Source organism: Osmerus eperlanus, chromosome 15 (genome assembly GCF_963692335.1).
Source record: "Osmerus eperlanus chromosome 15, fOsmEpe2.1, whole genome shotgun sequence".
Lineage (NCBI taxonomy): Eukaryota > Metazoa > Chordata > Actinopteri > Osmeriformes > Osmeridae > Osmerus > Osmerus eperlanus.
The window spans coordinates 6,232,937-6,259,709 of record NC_085032.1 but is presented as its reverse complement, the minus strand read 5'-3'; the positions used below and the strand labels follow the sequence as shown (position 1 = coordinate 6,259,709).

At 47.9% G+C, this 26,773-nt stretch overlaps 4 protein-coding genes across 10 annotated transcripts; 3 read left to right on the top strand and 1 right to left on the bottom strand.

Annotated features, from left to right (window-relative positions):
- Nucleotides 1-36: 36 nt before the first annotated feature.
- LOC134034843 (nucleoporin p58/p45-like) lies at nucleotides 37-9,214 on the bottom strand. 3 transcript variants are annotated; one of them, XM_062479498.1, is made up of 13 exons: nucleotides 8,703-9,214; nucleotides 8,380-8,543; nucleotides 8,201-8,233; nucleotides 7,689-8,100; nucleotides 7,527-7,592; nucleotides 7,058-7,232; nucleotides 6,784-6,863; nucleotides 6,526-6,644; nucleotides 6,295-6,377; nucleotides 4,890-5,091; nucleotides 1,185-1,268; nucleotides 534-635; nucleotides 37-206 (listed from the first exon to the last, which is right to left on the bottom strand). In XM_062479498.1, the coding sequence occupies exons 1-13, from the start codon at nucleotides 8,783-8,785 to the stop codon at nucleotides 37-39; spliced, it is 1,773 nt and encodes a 590-aa protein (XP_062335482.1). In that variant the 5' UTR covers nucleotides 8,786-9,214. The 3 variants fall into 3 exon arrangements, with proteins under 3 accessions (XP_062335482.1, XP_062335483.1, XP_062335484.1); XM_062479499.1 differs by lacking the exon at nucleotides 1,185-1,268; XM_062479500.1 differs by lacking the exons at nucleotides 534-635; nucleotides 1,185-1,268 and having other exon boundaries at nucleotides 8,703-9,212.
- ropn1l (rhophilin associated tail protein 1-like) lies at nucleotides 8,478-12,745 on the top strand. Of its 4 annotated transcripts, none has more exons than XM_062479505.1 (7): nucleotides 9,516-9,683; nucleotides 10,070-10,202; nucleotides 10,410-10,533; nucleotides 10,940-11,101; nucleotides 11,332-11,507; nucleotides 11,679-12,388; nucleotides 12,583-12,716. In XM_062479505.1, exons 2-6 carry the CDS (start codon nucleotides 10,072-10,074, stop codon nucleotides 11,731-11,733), a joined length of 648 nt encoding a protein of 215 aa, XP_062335489.1. In that variant the 5' UTR covers nucleotides 9,516-9,683; nucleotides 10,070-10,071; the 3' UTR covers nucleotides 11,734-12,388; nucleotides 12,583-12,716. The 4 variants fall into 4 exon arrangements, with proteins under 4 accessions (XP_062335486.1, XP_062335489.1, XP_062335488.1 ...); XM_062479504.1 differs by having other exon boundaries at nucleotides 11,679-12,379; nucleotides 12,583-12,712; XM_062479502.1 differs by lacking the exons at nucleotides 9,516-9,683; nucleotides 11,679-12,388 and adding an exon at nucleotides 8,478-8,682 and having other exon boundaries at nucleotides 12,583-12,745.
- Nucleotides 12,746-13,462: 717 nt separating this feature from the next.
- On the top strand, nucleotides 13,463-24,713 carry LOC134034702 (nuclear factor 7, ovary-like). 2 transcript variants are annotated; one of them, XR_009932260.1, is made up of 7 exons: nucleotides 13,463-14,086; nucleotides 14,332-14,427; nucleotides 14,509-14,739; nucleotides 14,826-14,848; nucleotides 14,934-15,052; nucleotides 15,401-16,041; nucleotides 24,479-24,713. XR_009932260.1 is itself a non-coding variant. In XM_062479242.1 (6 exons), the coding sequence occupies exons 1-6, from the start codon at nucleotides 13,682-13,684 to the stop codon at nucleotides 15,940-15,942; spliced, it is 1,416 nt and encodes a 471-aa protein (XP_062335226.1). In that variant the 5' UTR covers nucleotides 13,463-13,681; the 3' UTR covers nucleotides 15,943-17,363. The 2 variants fall into 2 exon arrangements, 1 of the variants encoding a protein (XP_062335226.1); XM_062479242.1 differs by lacking the exon at nucleotides 24,479-24,713 and having other exon boundaries at nucleotides 15,401-17,363.
- LOC134034703 (E3 ubiquitin-protein ligase TRIM35-like) lies at nucleotides 21,890-24,501 on the top strand. The gene is made up of 6 exons (XM_062479243.1): nucleotides 21,890-22,571; nucleotides 22,799-22,882; nucleotides 22,965-23,195; nucleotides 23,282-23,304; nucleotides 23,390-23,508; nucleotides 23,849-24,501. Exons 1-6 carry the CDS (start codon nucleotides 22,167-22,169, stop codon nucleotides 24,385-24,387), a joined length of 1,401 nt encoding a protein of 466 aa, XP_062335227.1. The 5' UTR covers nucleotides 21,890-22,166; the 3' UTR covers nucleotides 24,388-24,501.
- Nucleotides 24,714-26,773: the final 2,060 nt, after the last annotated feature.

The window sequence follows — 26,773 nt, the reverse complement described above, 5'->3', positions numbered from 1 at the left end:
CCGTTGAGGTCAGACCCCCCCCTCCCCCACCCACCCCTATCTCTTGCCCCTCTTGTTCCCCACGGGGGGCTTCTTGAGCTGCAGCAGGGGTCCTCCGGTGCCGAAGCCGGCGGTGGGGGGGTTGGACACCCCGAAGGTGAGTCCTGCAGACGCGGTGATGCCCGGGTTGCTGAAGTTGAAACCTGTGGTGCTGCTGCTGCCAAACCCTGGAGGAGAGGAGAGCGAAAAAGGAGAAGGTGAAGGGAGAGAAGTAAGGAGGTAGGAGGAGAGAGAAGGATAGAGGTAGGCGAAAGCAAGAGGAAAAGAGAGGTGGAGAAAAGAGGGGAGAGAAGAGATGAGAGAAAAAGGAGAGATGGAAAAGAGGAGAGAGGGAGGAGAGGAGGAAAGAGAAAGGGAGACGGGGGGGGGGGGGGCAACATTATTAATATTCATAAACAATGTACAGGTTACCTGCAAGAATGCTCCTGGTGTGAGCTTTCCCCATACTCTGCGTCGGTGTGTGTCTTAGTGTGCGTGCGCTAGTGTGTGTGTACCTGCACTCAGGCTGCCTCCGGAGGGCTTACTGGCGGAGGAGAAGCCGAATGAGGCGCCCCCGGTCGCCACCCCCCCAAACCCTGGAGCACCACCACCAAAGGCTGCAGGAGGGAGAGAGAGCTTAGCCATGGTACACACACACACACACACCTCTGTCTGTCTCACGCACACACATCCACACACCTCCCTCTCACACACCCAAAAAGACCGAAAAACACACACGCGAATGTCACCATCTAGCATGGCCAGAAAGGCCAAAGCCAGCGCCACACATGGTTAGAGCTCAACGTGCAATGGTGACAGGCAGCAGAAGAGACCAATCGGAGAGCAGAGAGAGAGCAGGGCCCAATAGCAAAAGCGAGCGGTATAGGGGGACCCGCCCCCGACCACACCTGACAGGCTGCTTCCCTCTCACACCCTGATACACTGCAAACCTTTCAAGTGGCACGGTGCTCGTACACACACACACACACACACACACCTTTTATTCACGACCACAGAACAGCTAAGATTCGAGGCAGGTGAGAAGAGATAGAGAAAGGGAGAGAAAAAAAAGGGAGAGCAGAGAACGAGCGAAAGAAAGAGCGAGCGAGAAAGAGAGAGTACAGACGTGGAGGGGTTAGGAGGAGAGCAGGGGTGAGAGCTGGTACCTCCAAGGCCTGACGAGCCCAAGCTAGGGCCCACTCCCGAGGCTAAGGGGTTTCCATAGCCAGCCCCCAGGGGCACCTGAGACCCTGAGACAGAGAGAGCACATACTGGTCACTCTCCTGGCCCTGACCCCACCCTGGTCAGATCTGTGTGTGTGTGTGTGTGTGTGAGAGACAGTGAAAGAGTGACAGTGAGTGAGGTGGTGAATGAGTGAGTGTGAATGAGAGAGTGAGTGTGAGCGAATGAGATACCAAGTGTGTCAGTGAGTGAGAGAGTGAGAATGTGCGTATAGACTCATGTAGAAATCAAGCCCCAGGTCCAGGGACTGCTGCTACTGAACCCTGCCGCTCCCCTAACTAGCAGCACAAGTGCCTGTTCACAAGGACAAACATCCGGCCAGCACCCGTCTGGCAACAGAACACCAGTTTGGGCCGAATCCCAGAGAAAAGACAGATATCTCGATCCCTCCTTCCTACCAGGTGACCGCCAACCTCCTGAAGTCATCAGCCCCTTAACAGGACGTGGGTCAAACCAACGCCAAGAAGCGTTAGCGCTTCCACCCTCAAACCTCCGTCTTGTGTTCCTGCGTGCGGTCAGACCGAGGGCACAGGGTTCGGTCGTTTGGGATTGTCAACATGCAGGTGGGGGCGGGGGTCTAGTTTGAACCGCGTCAATCCTTCTCCGATTGAGCCGTTCGTGAATAAAACAAAGACAAAGGTCTCTCATTTTAAAAACGGATTTATTGTCAATTTAATGCAATTCCACTTACATTAAAAAAAACAGAGACAAACAGTTTAGCACAGAACTGATTGTTAATTGCTAGTCGCTATTGAATTTGACAAGTAAAAAAAAAAAAATCAATTAAATAAAACAAACAAAAAATTGAAAACGCCAAGGTTTTTGAGAGTAAAAGGACTAGCACGTTCCCAGAGAGCTGGGACAGCCTGTCGTCATTCATGTGGACCTACATCTACTTTCAAAAGGCACACTCTATCATCATATTAAATATATATTATATATGCATCGAACAGGCGTCGGCTATATGCGATTAAAAACACGTTCAAAACGAAAACACACACTGGGTTTAGATCATCACGAGTGGCGCCTGACTTCATCACCCTGTTTCTACTGATCCAGACGTAGCCAGTTAGCGCTGACTGAGGACAACGCTGGGGGGAAAGGGCCCACGAAAGAGCCTGCGTCGCTCTGTGTGGTCTAGCCTGATCATGGAGCTGTTTGTCTGACCCCGCCCTCGCTCAGACGGCGGGACGTGATTGTGCGGTGTCATTAGAGCACGCCGTGACGACCCAGCTTAAACTGGCTCGAGGCGGTAAAAAGCTCCCCCCTGCTACCAGACAGACCGGTGGACCTCATGTGAACATGTGCTGCTAGCATCCCCTCTACTTACTGGTCAAACTGCTGTTTAAATGCAAATGTCTTCAAGCACTGACGGATCGATTTACCTGTATGGTCGGATTCATGGGCCAACAGGAGTCAACCAAGGCCTACGTTCTGATTCACTGAGTCAAACCAGACCTACGTGCTGATTCCCACAGTCAAACAAGAGCCAAACTAGGCCTACATTCTGATTCATTGAGTCAAACAGGTGCAAAATAACCCAATTGCCAGCCAGGATCCACCAGCCAGCCAGACAACCTAGAACCTTAGGCTCCGGAACTGCATGGGATTTCCAGAACTATCCCTGGTGTTGGGGAATCCTCAAGCCTGAATCAAGAGGAGTTGGACCAAACGAACGTACACTGCTCACGAACGGAGAAGCAAATCTCAAAATCTCCAGTACAACTGAGGCACGCGGGGGAACCAGCTAGCTGAACTCACACGGGCCAGACTGTAGCCAGAACCTCGCAGTGGACAGGGAGAGAAGGACGAGCAGCATTTGGTTCATCTCAAAGAATACATAATGGCCGCCTCTTTGGACAGAGACTTGGTTTGTTAGTTTTTTTTTTTGGCACAAAAGGAGTTGTCTGGCGTCTGAAGGCCAGACCACATTCAGCAGGCAGAGAGGAACCACCACAGCCCTTCTGCTCACTGAATCTAGACTGAAAAATGAGTTTCACAGACCTGGGGGGCTCAACTGACAAGGACACGGCAAAACCCCCCTCGCCACTTCTCCTGAAAGCCCTCCTGCCGACCTGAATGTGAGACTCTGCTCGTCTCCTCCAGGGAATCTCCAGTTCTGCGACCACTCCAGGGTTCACGTCTGACGGGTCCTGCTGGAGGCGAGAGCGACCACTGGAAAGGCAGACGCGGGGACGTTTCAAACCCCTTTTTCTAAAGAGGAAGTCTCCATTGCTTCAGTCCTGAACTAGTGTTAAACTACAGATATCCTATCTGGTTCAACGTGAACAATACTACTAGTTACTGTGCACTGCATAGTGACCGATTCAGCTTTGGTGAACAGTCAGGTAATGATATGTGTGTGTGTGTATATTGACTTCATGTATAAATCCGTCATACACAAAACACACACTAAACATGTGGAGCTCCGGGTGCATGGTTGGCATGGCAAACAACCAAAGGTGGCCTCGATAGCGGCGTGGAATATGACAACATTATTGCTTTGACAACCCCACGCAAACGGACAATACTGAAACGGCGACGCAGAGACATGGACCGCTCGGAGACCCTGTACCATCAACAGCCCTGCAGAGTTTCTCTGAGAGGAGACGGGCTTACGGAGGCATGCTCGCTCCTTATTAAGATGTCCTGTTATGCCATTACAGTTACCAACTGCCAGAATCCCATCTCGTTTGCACTATCCGTCAGAAATACTGAGGTTGTGTGTGTGTGTGTCTATGTGGTGCGTGTTTTTTGTAAGTGTAGCCTACATCCTGTACAGACTGCCTTCATATGGCAACATTTGGTCTAAGTCATTAACACACACACGCTCTATAATTGGCAAAAAAACACATAAGAATCTAATAAATACTCTTTCGGAAACTAAAGATAAATCACACGACGCCAGAATATGGCGAGAACATTCAAGAGCGCCGATAATCTCCACTTCAAACCAGGGCGCCCTTCGCTGAATACGCAGACACATTCGAGACTTCACCTGATCAAACGGAGAGCCCAGAGTGTAAGACGCACAGAGGTTACGCTGACGCGTGCGTCTGGTCGAAGCTCACCTCTCCAGTGAAAACAGCCTCCTTGTTTCTTTTAGCTTGTACCCCTCTCTCGCCCCACAAGGGACGACCACACGCTTTTACAGAGCGAGAGGCAGAGGATTTTGTAAACGAGACCCGAATCTCTCTTTATTTTATTTTTTTAAACAGGCATTGTCTACAGCCAGTCTGACCTGGGTCCTAGGCCCCTGAGGTGTGGGGGTTGGAGACCCGGTGTGGTTCCAGAGTGTTAGCGGTTACTATGATGCTTTCCTCTCACCTTGATCTCTCTCGAGCTTCTCACGCCAAAAAACTAACAAAGCAGGATTTGGCACTACCAATGTTTTTTTTGTTTGTTTTCCTTTTATTAATTTTTTCCTGATTCTGTTCTCTCTCCCTCTCTCTCCCCCCTTCTCATCCTCTCTCTCTCTCTCTTTCTCTCTCTCTCTTCATCCTCACTTGCCTCCTCGCTTTGACATGGTCAGAATGTCAGGTTGGTGGAGGAGTGAAGTAGGGGGGAGGAGGAGGGAGGGGGTCAAAGGTCAAGTGGAGGGGTGTTCTAGAACTTGAAGGCGGTCAGACCTGGAGCGGGCTGCTGCTGCTGGCTCAGCGTGGCCGCCATGGCGACCGCCGCCGCGTTGGGGACGCTGCTGAAGGGGGCGGGGCCGGTGGTGAGGCGGTGGGAACCCTGCCACTTCCTGCTGGCCTGGCGCTTGGACTCGAACACGTCGGTGGAGTCCTCCAGGAAGGCCCGGCGGTACGCCAGGTACTGATGCTTCAGGATCTGACCACAGAAGAAGAGCAGGGGAGGAAGGAGGAGGAGATCAGCAAGACGGAGACACCAGGGGGAGGGCTAGAGACACCAGGGGGGAGGGCTAGAGACACCAGGGGGGAGGGCTAGAGACACCAGGGGGAGGGCTAGAGACACCAGGGGGGAGGGCTAGAGACACCAGGGGGGAGGGCTAGAGACACCAGGGGGGAGGGCTAGAGACACCAGGGGGGAGGGCTAGAGACACCAGGGGGGAGGGCTAGAGACACCAGGGGGGAGGGCTAGAGACACCAGGGGGAGGGCTAGAGACACCAGGGGGGAGGGCTAGAGACACCAGGGGGGAGGGCTAGAGACACCAGGGGGGAGGGCTAGAGACACCAGGGGGGAGGGCTAGAGACACCAGGGGGGAGGGCTAGAGACACCAGGGGGAGGGCTAGAGACACCAGGGGGAGGGCTAGAGACACCAGGGGGGAGGGCTAGAGACACCAGGGGGAGGGCTAGAGACACCAGGGGGAGGGCTAGAGACACCAGGGGGAGGGCTAGAGACACCAGGGGGGAGGGCTAGAGACACCAGGGGGAGGGCTAGAGACACCAGGGGGGAGGGCTAGAGACACCAGGGGGAGGGCTAGAGACACCAGGGGGGAGGGCTAGAGACACCAGGGGGGAGGGCTAGAGACACCAGGGGGAGGGCTAGAGACACCAGGGGGGAGGGCTAGAGACACCAGGGGGAGGGCTAGAGACACCAGGGGGAGGGCTAGAGACACCAGGGGGAGGGCTAGAGACACCAGGGGGGAGGGCTAGAGACACCAGGGGGAGGGCTAGAGACACCAGGGGGGAGGGCTAGAGACACCAGGGGGAGGGCTAGAGACACCAGGGGGGAGGGCTAGAGACACCAGGGGGGAGGGCTAGAGACACCAGGGGGAGGGCTAGAGACACCAGGGGGGAGGGCTAGAGACACCAGGGGGGAGGGCTAGAGACACCAGGGGGAGGGCTAGAGACACCAGGGGGGAGGGCTAGAGACACCAGGGGGAGGGCTAGAGACACCAGGGGGAGGGCTAGAGACACCAGGGGGAGGGCTAGAGACACCAGGGGGGAGGGCTAGAGACACCAGGGGGAGGGCTAGAGACACCAGGGGGGAGGGCTAGAGACACCAGGGGGAGGGCTAGAGACACCAGGGGGGAGGGCTAGAGACACCAGGGGGGAGGGCTAGAGACTCACCTTTACATTCTCGTGTACAGACTGCAGCTGGGCAGCCAAGGCCACGAACGTCTGGTAGAGCTTCTGCATGGCCAGGGACAAGTCTGGAAACACACACACCACGAGTGACGTTCCACACGCTTGCTGTGGTTGTGTGTGTGTGTGTGTGTGTGTGTGTGGGGGGTTGTGAATGAGGGTGTGGGGTTGTGATCGTGAGGATGTGTGGGTGTGTGTGTTAGTGTGGAGTCTTACCCTGGGGGGTGATGTGTGCTCCGCTGCCCTGTGTAGTGAGGTGGTTCTCCAACTCCTCGATCTGTTGTCTGTACTGCTGCAGCTGGACCTCAAACTGCTCCACCAGGCCCCGGAAATAACTACACACACGGGAGAGAGAGATGAGTTGTCTGTCCTGGCTGTGTTGGTCTGGTATAGTGCTGGTAACAGGAGGAAGACGGAGAGACTCTGCAGAGGGGCAGCCGTGTCCCTGCTCCTGCAGCCACACGGCCCACTCACTCAGAAGGAGCCGTGTTCTCATGCTGGAGCCCAGGGGGGGTCTTCTGGGTCCGGAGAGGGATGTCAGCGTTCTTCAGCTCCTGGTGAGACGGGCCGAGTCAGAGAGAGCGTGGGAAAGAGAGAGAGATAGTCAGAAAGAGAGTCAGAGAAAGAGAGATATGGGGGTTCAAATATCCTGTGCGTGTGTGGGTTGTGTGTTGCAGTGTGTGCATGTGTGTGGGTGTGTTGCAGCGTGCCTATGTGAGAGATCCAGTGTGTGTGTGTGTGTGTGTACCTGTGCCGTCTCCATCTTCAGCTTGTCGATGGCGAGGGCGTTCCTCTGCAGGCCGCTGGTGCTGAGCGACAGCTGCTTCTTCAGGCTCCTGATGTCGTCCTGGACCTTGGCCATGGCCTTAGACGACATCCTGCTGATGTCCTCCTGCACCTGCTTCTGCTCCTTCACAAACTTCCTGCAGACACACACACACACACACACACACACACACACAGGGCTTACACACACAGATACCCCTACATACATCTACAAACATCCCTAGATACCCACACACACACCTACAAACACTCCTATATCCCTACAAACACCCCTAGATCCCTACAAACACCCCTAGATACACACACCTACCTACAAACACCCCATGATATATACACACACACACACCTAAAAACACCTCTGAATTCCCCCACACACACTGCACAAGAAGCGTCACGCAAAAACAAAAAGAGACGAGCACGTAGGAACTTACTGGAAGTTATCGACGTCCTGGCAGATGACCGGCGGCAGGTTTTCATCTTTCAGCGCTTTGCTGTCCCTGAGAGAGGAGAGAGACGGAGGGAGTCACACACACACACAGACCAGGTAACCCTGCAGCAGAGGGGAGAAAGCGGGGGAGGCCATCAGGACTCACTCGGGACGGGCCCCGGACAACTTGTCGCTTTTCTTCTCCGACGACGTGCTGAAGTCAACTCCGCCCAGCCCGAGGCTGGGGGCGGGGGCGGCGACCAGGGAGCCCAGCGTCAAGCCCCCTGCCCCGGGGAAAGCCTGTCCCAGGCCGCTAGCCATCGTGCTGGGGAACAGGCTGGAGCCCAGCGTCAGGCCCATGGACACGGGCGCCATGCTCGAAACCGCTCCGCCGAGGTTGAGGCCGAAGCCGGTGCTGGCGACCTGCGGGGCGGTGGAGGTCTGGACCGAGCCCAGCGTCAAGCCTCCCCCCATGGGCATTGTGGACGCAGTGGTGAGGGAGAAGGGGGTGGCCGAGGCGGAGGGCTTGTTAAAGGCCAGGCTGAAGCCTGTCGAGGCGGCCGTGGAGGAGGGGATACCTGCAGACAAACGGCACGCTCGCGGTCAAACCCCGACCAGGAAGCAGACGTGTGTGAAAATTGGCCGTGTTACAGGACTACTTTACAACACGTCACTCACTTAATGAAAGGCCGGTTGCAGGCGCGGTTGCACCTGTGTGTCGACAAGGTTTGTGTTTGAGAGGAAATTCATTCAAATACATGTGCCGCGTTTAAATATGCCAATTTGCAATGTTCATGGAATGATTGAGCTGTTAGTGACACGGTTTGTGCAGAGTAGCAATAAGTACGTTACTATACCTGCCACTGGTGTGTTGAAGGAGAAGCCCCCGGTAGCCGGTTTTTGAGCGAATAGACCGCCCCCCAGCCCCCCCATAGCAGCGGTCGTGGTTGTAGCAGCCGGGGCAGCGGCACCGAGTGCACTCCCCAAGGTGAATCCCCCCGTGCCAGCGGCCGCAGGGGTACTGCAGAGAGGAGGGGGGTTATATATACCGACTATACTGACAATTCCATAGTCAAATTAGCAACTGATTCACAGACATTAGGAAGTAAATGATATATCTAACTGCGCATGGCTACCAGACGAACCAGTTAGCGACGAACGTAAGCCAATTATTGTGTACCTTGCAGCTGCTCCGAACGAGAATCCCCCGCCAGTAGTGGTGGACCCGAGGCCCCCAGTATTTCCAAAGTTGAATCCCGACATATTTCAGGTAGAGGCACACATTCAAATGACGGATCTAACGCGTTAACTAGCTCATCGGCCTGGCTAAGAGCTAGCCTGCCAGTTCGTGGCGCGGTTCTTGCTGATGTAGTCCTTGGTTGCTAGCCACTCGTTTTCATAGTTGAAAGCTTAAAACAAGCGATTTAGCTATCTAGTCTTGAACTTTGAATCATTATTAACTTTACAAACAGTATTTATAAGTAACATTTAACGTTTAAACTTTAAGGTGAGAGTAAGAAACGTCCCCTGGACCTGCGCTGATATTCCGATTCCGCGCTTCCCAGCTTCAATGTGTTTCCGGTTTGAAGTGAACACATGGTGCTTTCTGTGAAAATAATATTTGTTTTCCTTTTTTGTATTGTTTGTATTTTTTCGTCTTAGAGATGTTTTTGTTTGTGTTTGTTTTTTGTTGTTGTGTTAGAACCTAAAACTAGGTTTTGTATTGCATAGTAACAATGCTGGGAACCAATCACCGGATGTGGGTTTAAACAGACAGCGAACTCTGGCGTTTCATTTTGTTGTTACACAATCTAACAGGATAATGTCGAAATAATGAATGATTAAATTAAATCCAACGTCAACATGTGTGCTTTGTGTAAAAATAACACATTAAAGAAGTTTTCCGTTTTCGTTTTGTGTTATCTAAAGAAAACGTGTATCCCTTTTCATTGTATTTTTTTTTACTGTTGCTATGTGACGTAGCTACCGTTATTGACAAACATCAGGTTGCTATGCTGTGGAACAAGAGTTTGAAGAATAGCTCTAGCAAAATAGATGGGATTTAACATGTAACTGCATTTAAAGCTTTACTGTTTCCAATATAAGATTACTATTAAACTATATTTACTGCAAATAATAAAGATTCCATAGTTGAAAAAAGGTAAATACGAATATTGGTAATTGCTACTGATCTGGTGCTGACGTTGTTTAATTTAGCAACTGTCCTACTGACTGTACAGTACAGTACAGTACATTACAGTAGCAATCATCTACAGTAGTTGTCTACAGTACTGTAATTGTTTTTTTTTTTTACTTGATTTGAGTGTAATTCGTGCATAATATAATTGAATTGTAACATCATTCGTTCAGGCAAAATCTGTTACTAACACATGTTTTAATGATCATGGCTTTGACTTGCAATGACTTCATGGTTACAACAGGTGCAACCACCTAGCTTTCTTGGGGGCCAGCGTTGTCTTGCTACCACGTTCACTGGTAAATAAGTATCTTTTAAAGGGTATCTTTTTGCTTTTATATTGCCTGCAGCAATGCCTCCTCCAGACACCATGTACTGCGCCCAGCAAATCAACATCCCCCCTGAGCTGCCAGACATCTTGAAACAGTTCACCAAGGCAGCCATCAGGACCCAGCCCCACGATGTGCTGCAGTGGTCGGCTGCGTGAGTACCCTTCTCCAGTCTAATGGTCCTCCTCATTCCCGCCTTGAGACGATCCCAAGGGTGTCCGGCCCAAGTTGACTGGGACATAAGAAGGAATCGACATACGAATGTTGGAAGTTTCAAGTTTACTTGCTGTTTGTTTTAAGTATGGGTACAACGCCAGTAAGCCTGTAAGGAACTGGTAAACGAGAGACTCTGTTTTCTCAGCTACTTCAGCGCCCTGTCCAAAGGGGACACGCTCCCAGCCAAGGAGAGGATGGAGATGCCCGTGGCCACACAGAAGACAGACACGGGACTGACACCTGGTCTGCTCAAAGTCCTCCACAAGCAGGTGCTGACAGCCACCACATACAGACAGGACGACTCAGTCCCACGATCCAGCCACTGTAGTTCACAACCAGAAAAGCCAAAGGCCTACGCAACACACAACCTTCCCAAACATCCCAGAAGTAGAGTCAGGTGGCTGAGCGGCTAGAGAATCAGGCTAGTAATCAGAAGGTTGCTGGTTCGATTCCCGGCCGTGCAAAATGACGTTGTGTCCTTGGGCAAGGCACTTTACCCTACTTGCCTCGGGGAGAATGTCCCTGTACTTACTGTAAGTCGCTCTAGATAAGAGCGTCAGCTAAATGACTAAAATAAGTCTGGATTTGGAGAACAGGCCACGAATGCCATGTATGTTATGTGTGAAAATTGACATTTTACGTGTGTGCTTGTCGTTTTGCTGCTGTGCGTGTCAGCTGTCCTCTAAAGAGACGGTTGCTAAGGAGGACCTCCAGCAGAAGTGGCAAGGCCTGTGTCTGCCCCTGGAGCAGCTGGACACATTGCTGGCACTGGGAAACTTCAGCACCGACATCACCTGGATGCATTTCTTTGCTCTGGGCTGCAGCACTCTGGGAGGGGTGAGAGGCTCTGGGCTGAACGTCTCTTTTACCTGTCTCACCTATATGACTGTCCCACTTCTTCTACCTGTCTCTCTTCTTCTACCTGTCTCACCTATATGACTGTCTCACCTCTTCTACCCGTCTCTCCTCTTCTACCTGTCTCAGCTATTCTACCTGTCTTATCTCTGTGCCTGTCTCATACATGTTCCTGTGTGTGTGTGTGTGTGTGTGTGTGTGTGTGTGTGCAGACCATCATCAGCTCGCTGAAGTTTGCGTGTGAGATCCTGACGGAGGATGAGGAGGGGGGTGCCGCCCGGATCCCCTTCGACACGTTTGTGGGTCTGTACAACTACCTGGCCCACCTGGATGGAGAGATCCCCCAGCACCAGACAGACAGCTTCCTGCACAGCCTGAGGGAGTCTGTGTGAGTGATGGGCTCTGGGTTCTGGACGGTCTCATGAGTTCTTTCTCTTTACATGAAGTTTTCCACCTGCCTCTTCATGTGTATGTTCTGCCTTTCTGTCCTCTTCTTGGCTGTCTGTCTACAAGGCCGTGTGACTCTAATCCAGATTCAATACGTTTCTCTGGCTTGCAGCTCCAGACAGAATGGTATGATACAGGTGGCACATTTCTACAGCCGTAAGAAGTGAGACAATAGAGAGACTGATGACAGGGACATGGAACAGACAGGAAGAGTGGAGTCTTTACTTTTTCTACAAATAAATGTTACTAGAATCCCCCAAGTATTGACTCATTGTATGGTAACCCCCCATAGCATTGGAACAGGAGAGTTCCAGCAGGACTTGGGGGCCAGTGAAACAGGGGTGGGGGGTAGACAGATAGATCCTCAACTTGATTTGTGTTCCTAATGCTTTTTATCATTTAATGAGTTCAGACCTTAATATGTTCTGACCATTCTCTTGTCTCCTGAGAATGGTACTGCTTACAGTTATTCCAGAGTTATTTTGCCCAAACTGTACCAATGTGTTTCTCTTTGTTATTTGTATTTAACAACTGTTTGAGTCAGGGCAGAATTTCCTGGACAAAACTATCTATGTAGTTGTGCCTGGCTCCACACTAGATTTTCTTAAGGGAGATGATGATTGTTGAGGACTGGTGTGAGAAGAGAGAGAGGGAGAGAGAGGAGGAGTGGACAGCCATAAAGGAGGAGAGAAAAAGAGGGAGAGAGAGACAGATGAATGAAGACAGCCACGCAGATGGACTTGAGAAGAAGGAGAGATGATAGAAGGACAGAGTAAGAAAGAACACATCTGGATGATTGACAGCCTATCAAAGGTGTTACAAGTAATTATACTCACATTTCAATTAGCTGTGTATACATTGAAACGCTAGACATTCTCTAAATCTTTCAGCATGGGCCTTCCATTGAGAGTGATCTGTGAGCTTTGTTATTGTGTTGCTCTGGTGGAACCCTCTGTGAAAGACCACCACAGTCCCAGGTGGGCGATGGTTCACCAGCTCTGGTCTCTCTCCTCTAGGGGTCCCCAGGGAGGGATGGTGAGACCGGCTGACCTCATGGGTCTGGAGGCTGTGGACGTGACGGATCCTCCCAGCTCCTCCAGCTACATGGGTCTCCCTGGCTCGGTCAGGACAGAGTAGAGGCCGACACAAGGCTGTCACACAACCCCAGTGGAGGCTCCTCTGTGACATGTCATCAAAATAAACATTGTGAAACTTTGAGATAAAACTATACAAAATATATTCATATTTCACAATTGTTTTTTTTTAAATTAAAATACACAGTATTGAACTGAAGGTGTACAGTAAGTCAGCAGCACTGTCTGTGGTAGAACCATGGTCCATCCTGAGAACAGCTAGCCTCCGTCCTCCTCTGGCTGCATTGACTTCAATACAAAACCTAGTGACTGGTGGGCTAAACCCCCCGTCCATAGACATGCATGGTATTCACAGTAATAGTATTACTGTGAATACACTGTGAGTAATACAGAGTAACAGGAGTTGGCAAACCATATGTCATTCATACACTCTCAAATACACACACACACACACACACACAGAAAGCACATACAAGGTACAGCCCTCCAACAGAAGAGATCATAATTTCTGTCTGTGAGAAATGTGCTGCCTCTCTGGTCACATGTTGCCACTGCTCCTCCATCCTGAGGACAGCTAGCCTACATCCTCCTCTGGCTGCATTGACTTCAATACAAAACCCAGTGGCTGGTGGGCTTTCTTTCTTTTTTAAGTGTAAGAGATCTCCTGTCACTCAGTTTGCAGTTTCTACAATACACACTGATACAGTTTACTTCCTGGTCTCCTGAAGCCCCGCCTACTACGTGACTCACCACTCAGTCAGAAAACAGGAAGCCGAGTTCAGTGTTTCTCTGCTCACCAACAGGCTCTGAGATTCACCTTTCTGCTCCGAGAGAAAACTGGACTAAAATCACAACTCACACTGAGAAGAGAGAAATACTGCCTTTACACAACTAAAGGAGGAAATGCTGTAATGTACAGAGAATTTAACTCACTGCTGACTGAATCAGTAAGTTTTAAACATTGACAGCAAAGTGAAAGTAAACTTCAGACGACAGCAGGAGGGTGTGACTGGGTGATAAAATGGCATCCAGCTCGTCTCTCCCAGAGGAGGATCTCTCCTGTCCTGTGTGCTGTGACATCTTTAAAGATCCTGTCCTGCTGTCATGTAGCCACAGCTTCTGTAAAGCCTGTCTGCAGGAATACTGGAAGGGGAATATAGAAAAGAATTGTCCAGTTTGCAGAAAAAAATCATCAAGGGATTCCCCTCCCCTCAACCTGGCTCTGAAGAACCTGTGTGAGTCCTTCTTACAGGAGAGACGTCAGAGAGCTTCAGCAGGGTCTGAGGTGCTCTGCAGTCTGCACAGTGAGAAACTCAAGCTCTACTGTCTGGATGATAAACAGCCAGTGTGTTTGGTGTGTCGGGACTCTAAACTACACTCCAACCACAGATTCAGACCCATCGATGAAGCTGCACAGGGTCTCAAGGTATGAATAGTAAGAACAAGATGTATGGTTTGTATATGACATATATGTAAAATAAACTCTATTACGATCAGAATCCTTATATCCTAGATATATGTTTGACGATGTGGAGTATCATATTCCACCATTCTGTCCAAACTTTGATTCTCATTCCTTCTACTAGGTTTGGTCAGACAGACACATCTCAGAACCAAGTCAAATTGGAGGATGAAACACTTTTCCTTCAACCACATTTTGTTTCATTCCAGGAGGAACTCCAGCCTGCTCTGAAGTCCTTACAGAAGAAGCTGAAGGTCTTTAAAAGAGTTAAACAAACCTGTGATCAAACAGCAAATCACATTAAGGTAAAACATATTGATTAATGAAATAATATACAACTGTTTTTACAGTCACCTAGAACTCAGTATGAACCCCCATGTCTCCAGATCCAGACCCAGCAAACAGAGAGGCAGATTAAGGAGGAGTTTAAGAAGCTTCACCAGTTTCTACAAGAGGAAGAGGAGGCCAGGATAGCTGCACTGAGGAAGGAGGAGAAGCAGAAGAATCAGGTGATGAAGGAGAAGATTGAGGGGCTGAGCAGAGAGATATCAACACTTCCACACACTATCAGAGCCATAGAGGAGGAGCTGAGAGCTGAAGACATCTCATTCCTGCAGGTCAGGACTGATCTCTCTACGTTCATATGGAATGGCTGGCTGGGTGTGTTTATGAGTGTCTAACTTCATCTTCTGTATCTCCACAGAACTACAAGGACACAATGAAAAGGTAAGTGACCTGCCTCCTGTCTCTCTCTTCTCTGTGGTTGTGAACCCAACCCCACAGCAGCTCTGACTCCAGAATGTTCTTCCAGAGCCCAGTCCACTCTGCCGGATCCACAGCTGGTCTCAGGAGCGCTGATAGACGTGGTCAAACACCTGGGCAACCTGACCTTCAGAGTCTGGGAGAAGATGCAGGACATTGTCACATGCAGTGAGTTTTTGATCAAGTAATCATCTTCATATTTAATATTGTACCTGCATTATCCTGCATATTATTGATCATGATCTGTCTTATCATGATCATATCAGTACATAAACCATCCATGACACTACAGTACAGGCTACAATCTGAACATGACCATTGTTACTTAAAGTATTGCATCTCACACCAATACCAGCCTGACATTTTTAATACAGCATGATCAATGCATGTAGAATAACAATGACATCCACATACATGATATGTACAGTCATCTTTACTGGGTTTGTCATGGTGTCAACTCCTGGTGGGCGAGGGTGTCAAACACTGCATCAACACAAACCTGATCTCTCTCCTCAGCTTCTGTGACTCTGGACCCCAACACTGCCCACCCACACCTCATCCTGTCTGAGGATCTGACCACTGTGAGATACAGTCAGGAGAGACAGCAGCTTCCTGACAACCCAGAGAGGTTTGAAGACTATACATGGGTCCTGGGCTCTGAGGGCTTTAACTCAGGGACACACAGCTGGGATGTTGAGGTTGGAGACAGTACACACTGGAACCTGGGTGTGTTAACAGAGTCTGTCCAGAGGAAGGGAGTCTTACAGGGTGGAAGCTGGGTAAGCTTGTTCTATGATGGTGAATACACAGCAATATCCTCATCAGGTCAAAACACTGCTCTCACAGTGAGACAGAAACCTCAGAGGATCAGAGTGCAGCTGGACTGGGACAGAGGAAAGCTGTCATTCTCTGACCCTGATAGAAACACATGCCTACACACATTCTCACTCACCTTCACTAAAAGTGTGTTTTCATTCATTCGAAATAGCTGCATTCTCCACCCTCTGAGGATCTTACCAGTGAAGGCCTCTGTAACAGTAGAACAGCACAGTCATTAGAGCTGGTACCACCTCTATCTGGAACAGTAGAACAGCACATTGGGTGTGTTTACAACTTTCCTGTCATGAAGTAAAACAACCTCTAACATGAGCATCCAGGTACAAAGAACAAAGATCAACGATCAATATTTTAGGTAGAATGATGCTCTTCGTGTTTGACAGTATATATCAGAAGTCAGGAGTCTTTTAGCATGCAGGACTAATATACACAACACCTGTTTATGCTGTAATGTGCATGTACACTGTGATAAAAGAATTGTATCTTTTTTCTACAAATATTTGCCAAAACATTTGCTTAGACACCTTACTTAATTGTGATACTTGTATACTGCTGTTCATGAATGTTGACTGTACTAAGCTTTAGTTTCTTTGAGCTCATAAAATATTATAATCTATGAAATGATGTGATAGTTTACACTGTCTTTCATCTCTCACGTTCTCCCGAGTTTGATTTATACAATTCACTATTTTACCTCTTGAGGGAGGAAGAGTACAGCAGATTCTTTCAACCTTGTTGAACCAGTTTAGAAACGGTACAAAACTCCACTGTTGATCAAGCATCACATTCAAAACTGAAGGGTGGGCATGTTTAAACAACTTTATTACAATACAGAAAATCCCAACAATAGAAATCAGAGGTAAAAAAACACATGATCAAAGGTCAGCGCTCCAAAGTATCACGCATTTGCCATGAGACTCACGCGTTTCAACAATATCTCACTCTCACGTGTGACGGACAACTCGTCCGCACAGTGACACCACAACCTGGACAGTTTCACCTGTCATGCATGTTCACATCCAGTTGGACCTTACACTTTTCTTTCTTCGTGTTATCATTACAAATGACAGATACACTTTTGTTGTATCATATCACATCCATTGCTTTACTAACTTTGATCTGCAGATCTACCTTCCTTGGTTGCCTGAATGACCGGTCATGACCGCAGCATGGCCGTCGTGTACCCCTTAAGGTCGTCCGGCTGGAAACCGGTGCCTTAAGTAGGGTTCCAGGGGATCTGGGGAAGACCATCAGGGGTTTCAGTGCGGGGGAACAGTCGAACATTATCAGGCCTTTAATCTAAAGAAAGTATCCATGAGACATTAACCCCTGGATCATTATGCATTTAGTGAATAAGACTGGTTAATGCCACATTGGTATTTTTGAAGGGTACACATAATAGTCTGTTTATGACTCTGAGGTGGTGTTGCTGCCCCTCCTGTGGCAGAGTGGGCTAGGTCCGCCCTATGAAGGGTTGTTGGGTTTGGGGGAGCAGAGGAGGGTTTTCTCAGACATCCGGTAGGTGGACCTCTGTTGAAGAGGCTGAGGAATGTCTGTGTTTTATTGTTTCTTTTCACGTTCTTTGATTTACTTTGTTCATGTGTTTCTACCATTATGTTAAGTAATAAATCCTTAAATATGCACCCTGCTTGAGTTGTCCTCGTGCCTCCTTGGTTATCCGTTACACACGCAACACCTTGTATGTCTCACACTGAGAAGGGAGATCTTGTCCTGCTAGATGCAATTAATGGACGAGGTGCAGGCGTGAGGAGGGAAGTTTTCTGCCAAATGGATAGTTATACAGAGTTAAATGCCACCTACCAGCCAATCGCAAACATCCCCAGCAACCCCCCCCGTCTCCCGGGATATCTGTACCCAAACGTTGGTAGGTAATCTCACACCAAACTTTTGATAACATTTTAGAGCCCTGAAATGTGGAGATGACACACATCAGCTGGTGATCAGGGGAGGGTGGGGACAGGAGTGGGGCTGGACACTGTCACATGACCTCTGTAGGGGAACAGACAGGAGACGACACACAGCTGATCTCTGGATCCAGCCAGCGGTGAATCTATCTGTTTCCCTGCTCAGTCTTCACATGTGGGAATGTGTTGCTGTTCTAGAAGGAGCGCTGTGTGTCTGTTTACGCTGGGAGTCTGGCTAGTCAGACAGACCCGCTAAGGAGATGTAGAGTTGAGACAGGGAACCTCACTGTGTTCACCACAGTTGTAGCGTCGTTAGTTAAATAGGTGAGAGAACCTCATCTAGATGTCATGGTTGTTGAACGTTGTTGTCATTTCTAGATGTAAGTCAAGGGAGTCAGGACTCACACTAGAAGGGGGATCATGACTGTAAACAGGAACACTGAATCAAGTGTGCCCTGACTTCTTGTTGTATACAGGGAAAGACTAGCAGCCATCTTGGATGATTTAACCCTTGTGTTATCTTCGGGTCATTCTGACCCATCAGTCATTGTGACCCACCGTCGTATTGCGACAACTTTACCGCATACAAAAACAAAGTGAAGCATTTTCTTTTAACTGTTGGGCTGTCTCAGACCCCCCACATTGCAAAGGTTAAAAGAAAATAATTTGTATTTGTTTTTGTATTGGGTAAACACAACGATGGTTCGTTATGAACCTTTGGGTCATGTGACCCGCAGGCAGCACAAGGGTTAAACGTTGTTTTTAGCAGTAATGTACTGTGATTTATGTATTTGCCCTGGTAATGACAAATAAATATGACACATTGCAAATGAGCACACATCACTAATATGTGTTCAATGAATGATCGATTATTCAGGTAATAATGTAATGATGTGTAAGGGAATGACAGAGAGTGAGTGTGTATGTATGTATTCATATCTTGCAGTAAAACAGATTGAAACAATGCAGGCATTTTGAATAGACAGAAAGAGGGAGGGGTTGGGCTCAGGCCCTCAACACTGAGCCTTTAACCCTCGTGCTGCCTTCGGGTCACATGACCCAAAGGTTCATAACGAACCATCATTGTGTTTACCCAATTTTACCCAATACAAAAACAAATAAAAATACTTTTCTTTTAACCTTCGCAATGTGGGGGGTGTGAGACAGCCCGACGGTTAAAAGAAAATGCTTCACTTTGTTTTTGTATGCGGTAAAGTTGTCGCAATACGACGGTGGGTCACAATGACTGATGGGTCAGAACGACCCGAGGAGAACACAAGGGTTAAACATATTCAACAACTCAGGAGAAATAGACACTCAGGTAGACTAAGGTGCTAGATGTGTCCTCTACTCTCTATACTACAGGTGTGGAATTTAAATGGGCATGGAGATTAGAAGAATGATCGAAATCCAGCACCATACAATAGCAGAGAGGTGGAATCTCACATTTCAGGATTGTGTCCATGAAGTTTATTTCCTGGTCTCAATGTCAGGTGTGAGTCCTCATTGACCAACACAAACGACAGATAGCCATCCTAAAACAACTATCTGTCCCTCATATCACAGCAACAAACTTCACACACTTCCACACCAAAAATTCCTCCAGGTGTGCTGAGGTGAGGTCCAGGTGTCACCACCATGGTGGCAGTGACCATCTTCATACCAGCCTTGGAGCTCACCAGCCAGGCAGCGTTGATGGCCAAGCCTCATGGACCACTTAGCAGCCATCTGAAACAGGGAGAGAGGAGGGGAAGATGGGGTAGAGAGAGGGGGAGAGGAAAGAGAGAAGGAGATGGAGAGGGGAAAGAGAGGGGGAGAGAAGGGAGATAGAGGGGTGAGAGCGTGAGAGGAGGAGAGAGAGAGGACAGATAAGAGGGGGAGAGGAGGGAGAGAGTGGGAAGAGCGGGGGAGAAAGAAGAGAGAAAAGAGAAAAGGAAGCTAGCAAGAAGTAGCCTGGCTCTGCCCTCCTACGTACTTCCGCTCAATTTGGATTTTGCTTCTGTACTAGGTCTGGGATTTCAGTGCATCAGTCGGTTTTCAGAAACACATTTTTTGTAGGTCCAATCAGCGAACAGAGGGAGTGGCTGAGAACGATGACGTTGATGTTGTGCGCTAGTTTCAGTTGTAGTTCAGTAATGGTGGCGGAGAAAGATGCGAGCGAAGCTATTCTGCGGTTGTGGTAACGCTGCTGAATATCCATAAGTTAAAGCCGGAGCAAACAATCCTTGCTGAGTTTTGTTGGTGGTCATGATGTTGTGGTGCTCCTCCCCACGGGGTTCGGGAAAAGTTTGATTTTCCAGCTACAGCAGCTAGCTCCGTGGTGAAGGAGTTGGCTAAAAAGAACGCTAGCGATGGTTATGGCAGATCAGAGTGGCTCTGGGAAGATCCAATCGTTTTAAACTTCAGAGTACCCGCCTTCAAGGAAGTTAATGCTTGTCAATGTAGCGATCCCAGACCCTCTGTACAAATGAAATGTACGAGGGTCTGGTTAGGACCAGACTAAGCAAGAAGGAGAGAGGAAGGACAAATAAGGGAGAGAGTGGAGTGAGAGGGGACGAGTAGAGGAAGGAGAGTGTGGAGAGAGGAGGGATGGAGAGAGGAGAGGGATAGTAGGGAAAGAGGCAGAGGGGGTAGAAAGGACAAAGAGAGATGAAGGAGGGGGGTGAGAGGAAGTGGAGAGAGCAGAGAGAGGTGACATAGTGAGAGACAGAGGAGGGAGACATAGAAGGAGTTGAGGGGGGGAGAGAGTATCTCATACAAACTTACACACAACACATCTTGAAGCTTCTGATTAAACACTAGTGTATGGTGTGTTGATCAATTCTCCTGAAGAGAATGAGATCACCTGTCACTCCCTCTGCCCTTCTTCCAGCACACACTGATACAGTTTACTTCCTGGTCTCCTGAACCCCCGCCTACAAAGTGACTGACCTGTCAGAATACAGGAAGCAGAGTTCAGTGTTTCTCTGCTCACAAGGCTCTGAGATTCACCAGAGCCTGTTTAAGGAGAGCCTGTCCACTCCCTATTAATGCCCATTGTACCGAATTGTGTTGCAGTTCCACCAGAGTTCCACTGGGGGTGATCGCGAGCGAGTGCAAAATGAATGGGAGTCTATGGAGCTAAACGGTTAAATTTGTCTCTTTTGCCTGATTGTCGTTGAGAAATCTCAGATTTGATTGTAGTTTGTGCATGTTCAACATGGATTATAGGTCGAGAGTTTAACCCTCGTGCTGCCTTCGGGTCACATGACCCAAAGGTTCATAACGAACCATCGTTGTGTTTACCCAATTTTACCCAATACAAAAACAAATACAAATAATTTTCTTTTAACCCTTGTGTTATCTTCGGGTCATTCTGACCCATCAGTCATTGTGACCCACCGTCGTATTGCGACAGATTTACCGCATACAAAGACAAAGTGAAGCATTTTCTTTTAACCGTTGGGCTGTCTCAGACCCCCCACATTGCAAAGGTTAAAAGAAAATTATTTTAATTTGTTTTTGTATTGGGTAAAATTGGGTAAACACAACGATGGTTCGTTATGAACCTTTGGGTCATGTGACCCGAAGGCAGCACGAGGGTTAACCTTGGCAATGTTGGGGGTCTGAGACAGCCCAACGGTTAAAAGAAAATGCTTCACTTTGTTTTTGTATGCGGTAAAGTTGTCGCAATACGACGGTGGGTCACAATGACTGATGGGTCAGAACGACCCGAAGATAACACAAGGGTTAATTAACGAGTACTTATGTCCTTTTGATTTCTTACAGGGTGAGTCGTTGTTGCCCATAACACGCTAGCATTCTGCTAATGAATGCTGATTGGTTAGTGAAGGACTGACTACAACCAGAGATCACGTTTGATGGCTTCCGAAGCGGAATCAGAATGTCAGAGCATTCGCAACAGTAGCAACAACATTAGCAAGCCAAAACTCTTTCTAGCATGTGAATTGACAGGGAGAGCCTAACCTGTCAGTTGTGTTGTCGATTCCTCGAGAGAAAAAAGGAAGTGACCAGAGCTTGACGTAAAGCAGTATCTCTGGTCGTACGATGTGTATGACGTCATTTACATTATAAAAGGCTTTGTAGAACAGAAAGGCGACTTCTAGGCGATCTAACACCCAGCAGTGTGTATTCATTTTGCCTCCCCTTTCGAATTTAGAATTCAAATTAGTAGACAAAAGTGGATTTTGAGGGGTATAACTCCATAGACCTCCATTTATTCTGCGCTCGCTCGATAGTGCCCTCATATGGAACTAGAGTGGAACTGCAACCAGTTCAGAACCCGGAAGTTTCCCGAGTGACCGTTCTCCCCATATTAAACATTCTCTGGATTCACCTTTCTGCTCTGAGAGAAAAACTGGACTAAAATCAAAACTCAAACTGTGAACAGAGAGATACTGCCTTTACACAACCACAGAAGTCACTGCTGACTGAATCAGAGTACGTTTTAAACACTTTCACCCCAAAGGGAAAGTAGCTATACTTCAGACTACAGCTTGAGGGTGTGACTGGGTGACAAAATGGCGTCCACCTTGTCTCTCCCAGAGGAGGATCTCTCCTGTCCTGTGTGCTGTGACATCTTTAAAGATCCTGTCCTCTTGTCATGTAGCCACAGCTTCTGTAAAGCCTGTCTGCAGGAATACTGGAAGGAAAAGAAAGAAAGAGATTGTCCAGTTTGCAGAAGAAAATCATCACAGGATTCCTTTCCTCTCAACCTGGCTCTGAAGAACCTGTGTGAGTCCTTCTTACAGGAGAGACGTCAGAGAGCTTCAGCAGGGTCTGAGGTGCTCTGCAGTCTGCACAGTGAGAAACTCAAGCTCTACTGTCTGGATGATAAACAGCCAGTGTGTGTGGTGTGTCAGACATCTAGAAAACACACCAACCACAGATTCAGACCCATAGATGAAGCTGCACAGTATCACAAGGTATGAATAGTAAGAACAAGATGTATGGTTTTCTATATAAAATGTAAATAAACTGTGTTAGTATCAGAATCCTTATTTTTTTGTCTGTTTGTCTGTGAAGTATCGTATTCCATCATTCTGTAAATACTTTGATTATTATTTATCCTACTGGGTTTTGTCAAACAGACACATCTTAGAACCTAAAATGAGAGGATTAATAACTGAAAACATGTTTTGTTTCATTCCAGGAGGAACTCAAGCCTGCTCTGAAGGCCTTACAGGAGAAGCTGAAGATCTTTAATGAAGTTAAACAAACAGCAAAGCACATTAAAGTAAAAAAATATTGATTAGTAAAGATATTTAACACTGTTTTTACAGTCACCTAGAACTCAGTATGAACCCCCATGTCTCCAGATCCAGACCCAGCACACAGAGAGGCAGATTAAGGAGGAGTTTAAGAAGCTTCACCAGTTTCTACAAGAGGAAGTGGAGGCCAGGATAGCTGCACTGAGGAATGAGGAGAAGCAGAAGAGTCAGATGATGAAGGAGAAGATTGAGGGGCTGAGCAGAGAGATATCAACACTTTCACACACAATCAAAGCCATAGAGGAGGAGCTGAGAGCTGAAGACATCTCATTCCTGCAGGTCAGGACTGATCTCTCTAAGTTCATATGGAATGGCTGGCTGGGTGTGTTTATGAGTGTCTAACTTCATCTTCTGTATCTCCACAGAACTACAAGGACACAGTGAAAAGGTAAGTGACCTGCCTCCTGTCTCTCTCTTCTCTGTGGTTGTGAACCGAACCCCACAGCAGCTCTGACTCCAGAATGTTCTTCCAGAGCCCAGTCCACTCTGCCGGATCCACAGCTGGTCTCAGGAGCGCTGATAGACGTGGTCAAACACCTGGGCAACCTGACCTTCAGAGTCTGGCAGAAGATGCAGGACATTGTCACATACAGTGAGTTTTTGATCATCTTCATATTCAACATTGTACTTACATTATCCTGCATTACTGATCATGATCTGTCTTATCATGATTATACATGTCCAGAAACAATCCATAACACTACAGTACAGGCTACTGAACATGACCACTGTTACTCAATGTATTGCATCTCACAGCAATACAAGCCTAATATGTTTAATACATTAATATGAGTGCATGTAGAATAACAATGACATCCACATACATGACATGTACAGTAATCATTGCTGGGTTTGTCATGGTGTCAACTCCTGGTGGGTGAGGGTGTAAACATCAAACACTGCATCAACACAAACCTGATCTCTCTCCTCAGCTCCTGTGACTCTGGACCCCAACACTGCCCACCCAGACCTCATCCTGTCTGAGGATCTGACCAGTGTGAGAGACAGTCGGGAGAGACAGCAGCTTCCTGACAACCCAGAGAGGTTTGATTACTATGGATGGGTCCTGGGCTCTGAGGGCTTTAACTCAGGGACACACAGCTGGGATGTTGAGGTTGGAGACAGTATAGACTGGGACCTGGGTGTGTTAACAGAGTCTGTCCAGGGGAAGGGAATCTTACAGGGTGGAAGCTGGGGAATCTGGTTCGATGATGGTGAATACACAATATCCTCACAGGGATCACTCACTGTTCTCACAGTGAAACAGAAACTCCAGAGGATCAGAGTGCAGCTGGACTGGGACAGAGGAAAGCTGTCATTCTCTGACTCTGATAGAAACACACACCTACACACAATCACACACACCTTCACTGAGAGAGTGTTTCCATACATTTGTAATGGGAACACTCTTCACTCTCTGAGGATCTTACCAGTGAAGGCCTCTGTAACAGCAGAACAGCACAGTCATTAGAGCTGGTACCACCTCTATCTGGAACAGTAGAACAGCACATTTGTGTGTTTACAACCTTCCTGTCATGAAGGAAAACAACTTCTAACATGAGCATCCAGGTACAAAGGTCAATAGGAGTTAATTAATTCTGAATAGCTAGATAATAACATAATGCTCTACTAATACAGTATTTAGATAATCACAATAGCAATATGCCTATAGCTTTCTGCCAATAATTTCCAAATCAAATGCTTAGTCGGCTTTCTCAGTTATTCTACTTTGTATATTTGAACATGAATCATCTCTTTATTCAGCTCTCTAGTTTGTTGTTGTTCTAATAAAACAATATAAACAATGTCATAGTGTGGTACATTATTGTTTATCTCTCACATGCTCCTGAATTTGATTCATACAGTTCTCTCCTCCACCAGTAGAGGGCAACATAGTACACCAGATTATTTCACCAGTAAACTGTTTCAACCTTGACAAACTAATCTACATAACTATTGAAGATCCTGTGAAGTAGGGTGACCAGACGTCCTCTTTTACCCGGACATGTCCCCTTTAGATACCTAAAAAATGCGTCCGGCAGGGATTCCAAAATTGTCCGGGATTTTGCCTTGTCGGATATTTGTGTTTCTCTGGGTCTTTCACAAACTATTACGCCATTACAAGTTTTGGAAAGGGTATCTCCCTTACGTTCCACCTTCGCGCCCCCCCCCCCCCCCCTCCCGTCGACACGACGAAGTGTCCTCTTTTTCACAAACTAAAATCTGATTTGAAAATGAGTTTTAAGTTCATCACACCACAGAAGAATGTGTTGTTAACTACCCGTCCAAATTCGAATGAAAAAAAAGACAAGTATGTTAAATTAGGCTTTGAAATCGTGAGAAAATCAGCAGCCTTCTCTGCTTGAGACGGGGGGGCGTATCGCATGAAGGAGCTGAAGCCCCGCCCCCTCGAATTTATTGAATTTAGCAACAAAAGCAACAACTAGCTAAATCAATTGCAGATATCAGAACAGACCTACCTGCAGTCTCTGAGTGTTTTATGTATTAATTACTTTGACTTTGCATCGTACCAGCTGAGTAACAGAATGCAACCGTCTGTGATCTGACGTAGATAGGTCGCTATGACGTAGATCGGTCGGGTTTTGGCTCTGCCTATACAAACCTGAGCAGAAAACGGAAGAGAAACTGTTCAACTGTCAAACTCCACATTTCAGTGCGACAACGTTTTGACGCTTTGCACATGCTTTCAGGAACTCATTTCACACGTTTAAAATGCACTGAGAAGCAAATCATGGAATTTGGTTTACAGGATCTTTAAGCTTTTGGTAATAAAACACATTGATTATCAACAATAGAAATCTGCAAGCTCTGGTAGATGGACTAGACTAGGTGGAGCTAGCAGCTCCTTGTAGCAGGTGTTTAAATTCTGCTTGATGGTTCAGTGGAGTCAGATGGCTGAGCGGTTAGGGAATTGGGCTATTAATCAGAAGGTTGCCGGTTCGATTCCTGGCCGTGGAAAATGACGTTGTGTCCTTGGGCAAGGCACTTCACCCTACTTGCCTCGGGGGGAATGTCCCTGTACTCACTCTAAGTCGCTCTGGACAAGAGCGTCTGCTAAATGACTAAATGTAAATGGTTCAGCTGCAGACAGGTCCCAGGTTGGTCAGTAGGATGTGTGTGTGTGTTTCTTAACATTAGAGAAGTGCAGAGTGCTTCAGTGTGAGAGGGAGAAGACATAAAGAGATCCTCCTGCTCTCCAGGCTCCAGAAACCAGCTGCTACCACCTGCAGCTGCTTCACTTTGTCCTGGACAGCAGCACTCTGGGAGGGGTGAGAAGCTCAATGGCTCTCCTACCTGTCTCACCTCTCTTGCCTATATGACTGTCTCACCTCTTCTACCTGTCTCACCTATATGACTGTCTCACCTCTTCTACCTGTCTCACCTATATGACTGTCTCACCTCTTCTACCTGTCTCACCTATATGACTCTCACCTCTTCTACCTGTCTCACCTACATGACTGTCTCACCTCTTCTACCTGTCTCCCCTCTGTAGCTGTAAATCACTTTGTCTCATGTCAGTGAGCCAGTGTATCTTTGTTGTAGTTCTAGTATTCACCACTAGAGGTCATGTACTGTCTTGATGTCCTGTGCTTCTTCTTGAGCTGTGTGTTTGTGTGCATGTGTGTGCGTCCGTGCATCGCATTAAGACAGGGACAAACGCTACTATTAATAACGTGCTTTCAAATACGATGATGCAGGTAACAAGCCAACCTTCCTGGTTCCATCTAAATAGGCCTAATGAAACTACTAATAAATAAATAAACAAACAAACAATACAATTCATAGTTTACCCACCTCTAATTTGACCACTACAGCCCTGGTTGCACGCCTGACTT

Coding starts and splice junctions, on each gene's coding strand:
- LOC134034702 (XM_062479242.1), top strand. CDS start 13,682: ATGGCATCCAGCTCGTCTCTCCCAGAGGAGGATCTCTCCTGTCCTGTG. Junction 14,428..14,508: donor AAACAGCAAATCACATTAAG/GTAAAACATATT, acceptor CCATGTCTCCAG/ATCCAGACCCAGCAAACAGA. Junction 14,849..14,933: donor TACAAGGACACAATGAAAAG/GTAAGTGACCTG, acceptor ATGTTCTTCCAG/AGCCCAGTCCACTCTGCCGG.
- LOC134034843 (XM_062479498.1), bottom strand. CDS start 8,785: ATGTCGGGATTCAACTTTGGAAATACTGGGGGCCTCGGGTCCACCACT. Junction 8,101..8,200: donor TGCAACCGGCCTTTCATTAA/GTGAGTGACGTG, acceptor GTTTGTCTGCAG/GTATCCCCTCCTCCACGGCC. Junction 207..533: donor CGGAGGCAGCCTGAGTGCAG/GTACACACACAC, acceptor CCTCTCCTCCAG/GGTTTGGCAGCAGCAGCACC.
- LOC134034703 (XM_062479243.1), top strand. CDS start 22,167: ATGGCGTCCACCTTGTCTCTCCCAGAGGAGGATCTCTCCTGTCCTGTG. Junction 22,883..22,964: donor AAACAGCAAAGCACATTAAA/GTAAAAAAATAT, acceptor CCATGTCTCCAG/ATCCAGACCCAGCACACAGA. Junction 23,509..23,848: donor GCAGGACATTGTCACATACA/GTGAGTTTTTGA, acceptor CTCTCTCCTCAG/CTCCTGTGACTCTGGACCCC.
- ropn1l (XM_062479502.1), top strand. CDS start 10,072: ATGCCTCCTCCAGACACCATGTACTGCGCCCAGCAAATCAACATCCCC. Junction 10,203..10,409: donor GTGCTGCAGTGGTCGGCTGC/GTGAGTACCCTT, acceptor CTGTTTTCTCAG/CTACTTCAGCGCCCTGTCCA. Junction 10,534..10,939: donor TCAAAGTCCTCCACAAGCAG/GTGCTGACAGCC, acceptor TGTGCGTGTCAG/CTGTCCTCTAAAGAGACGGT.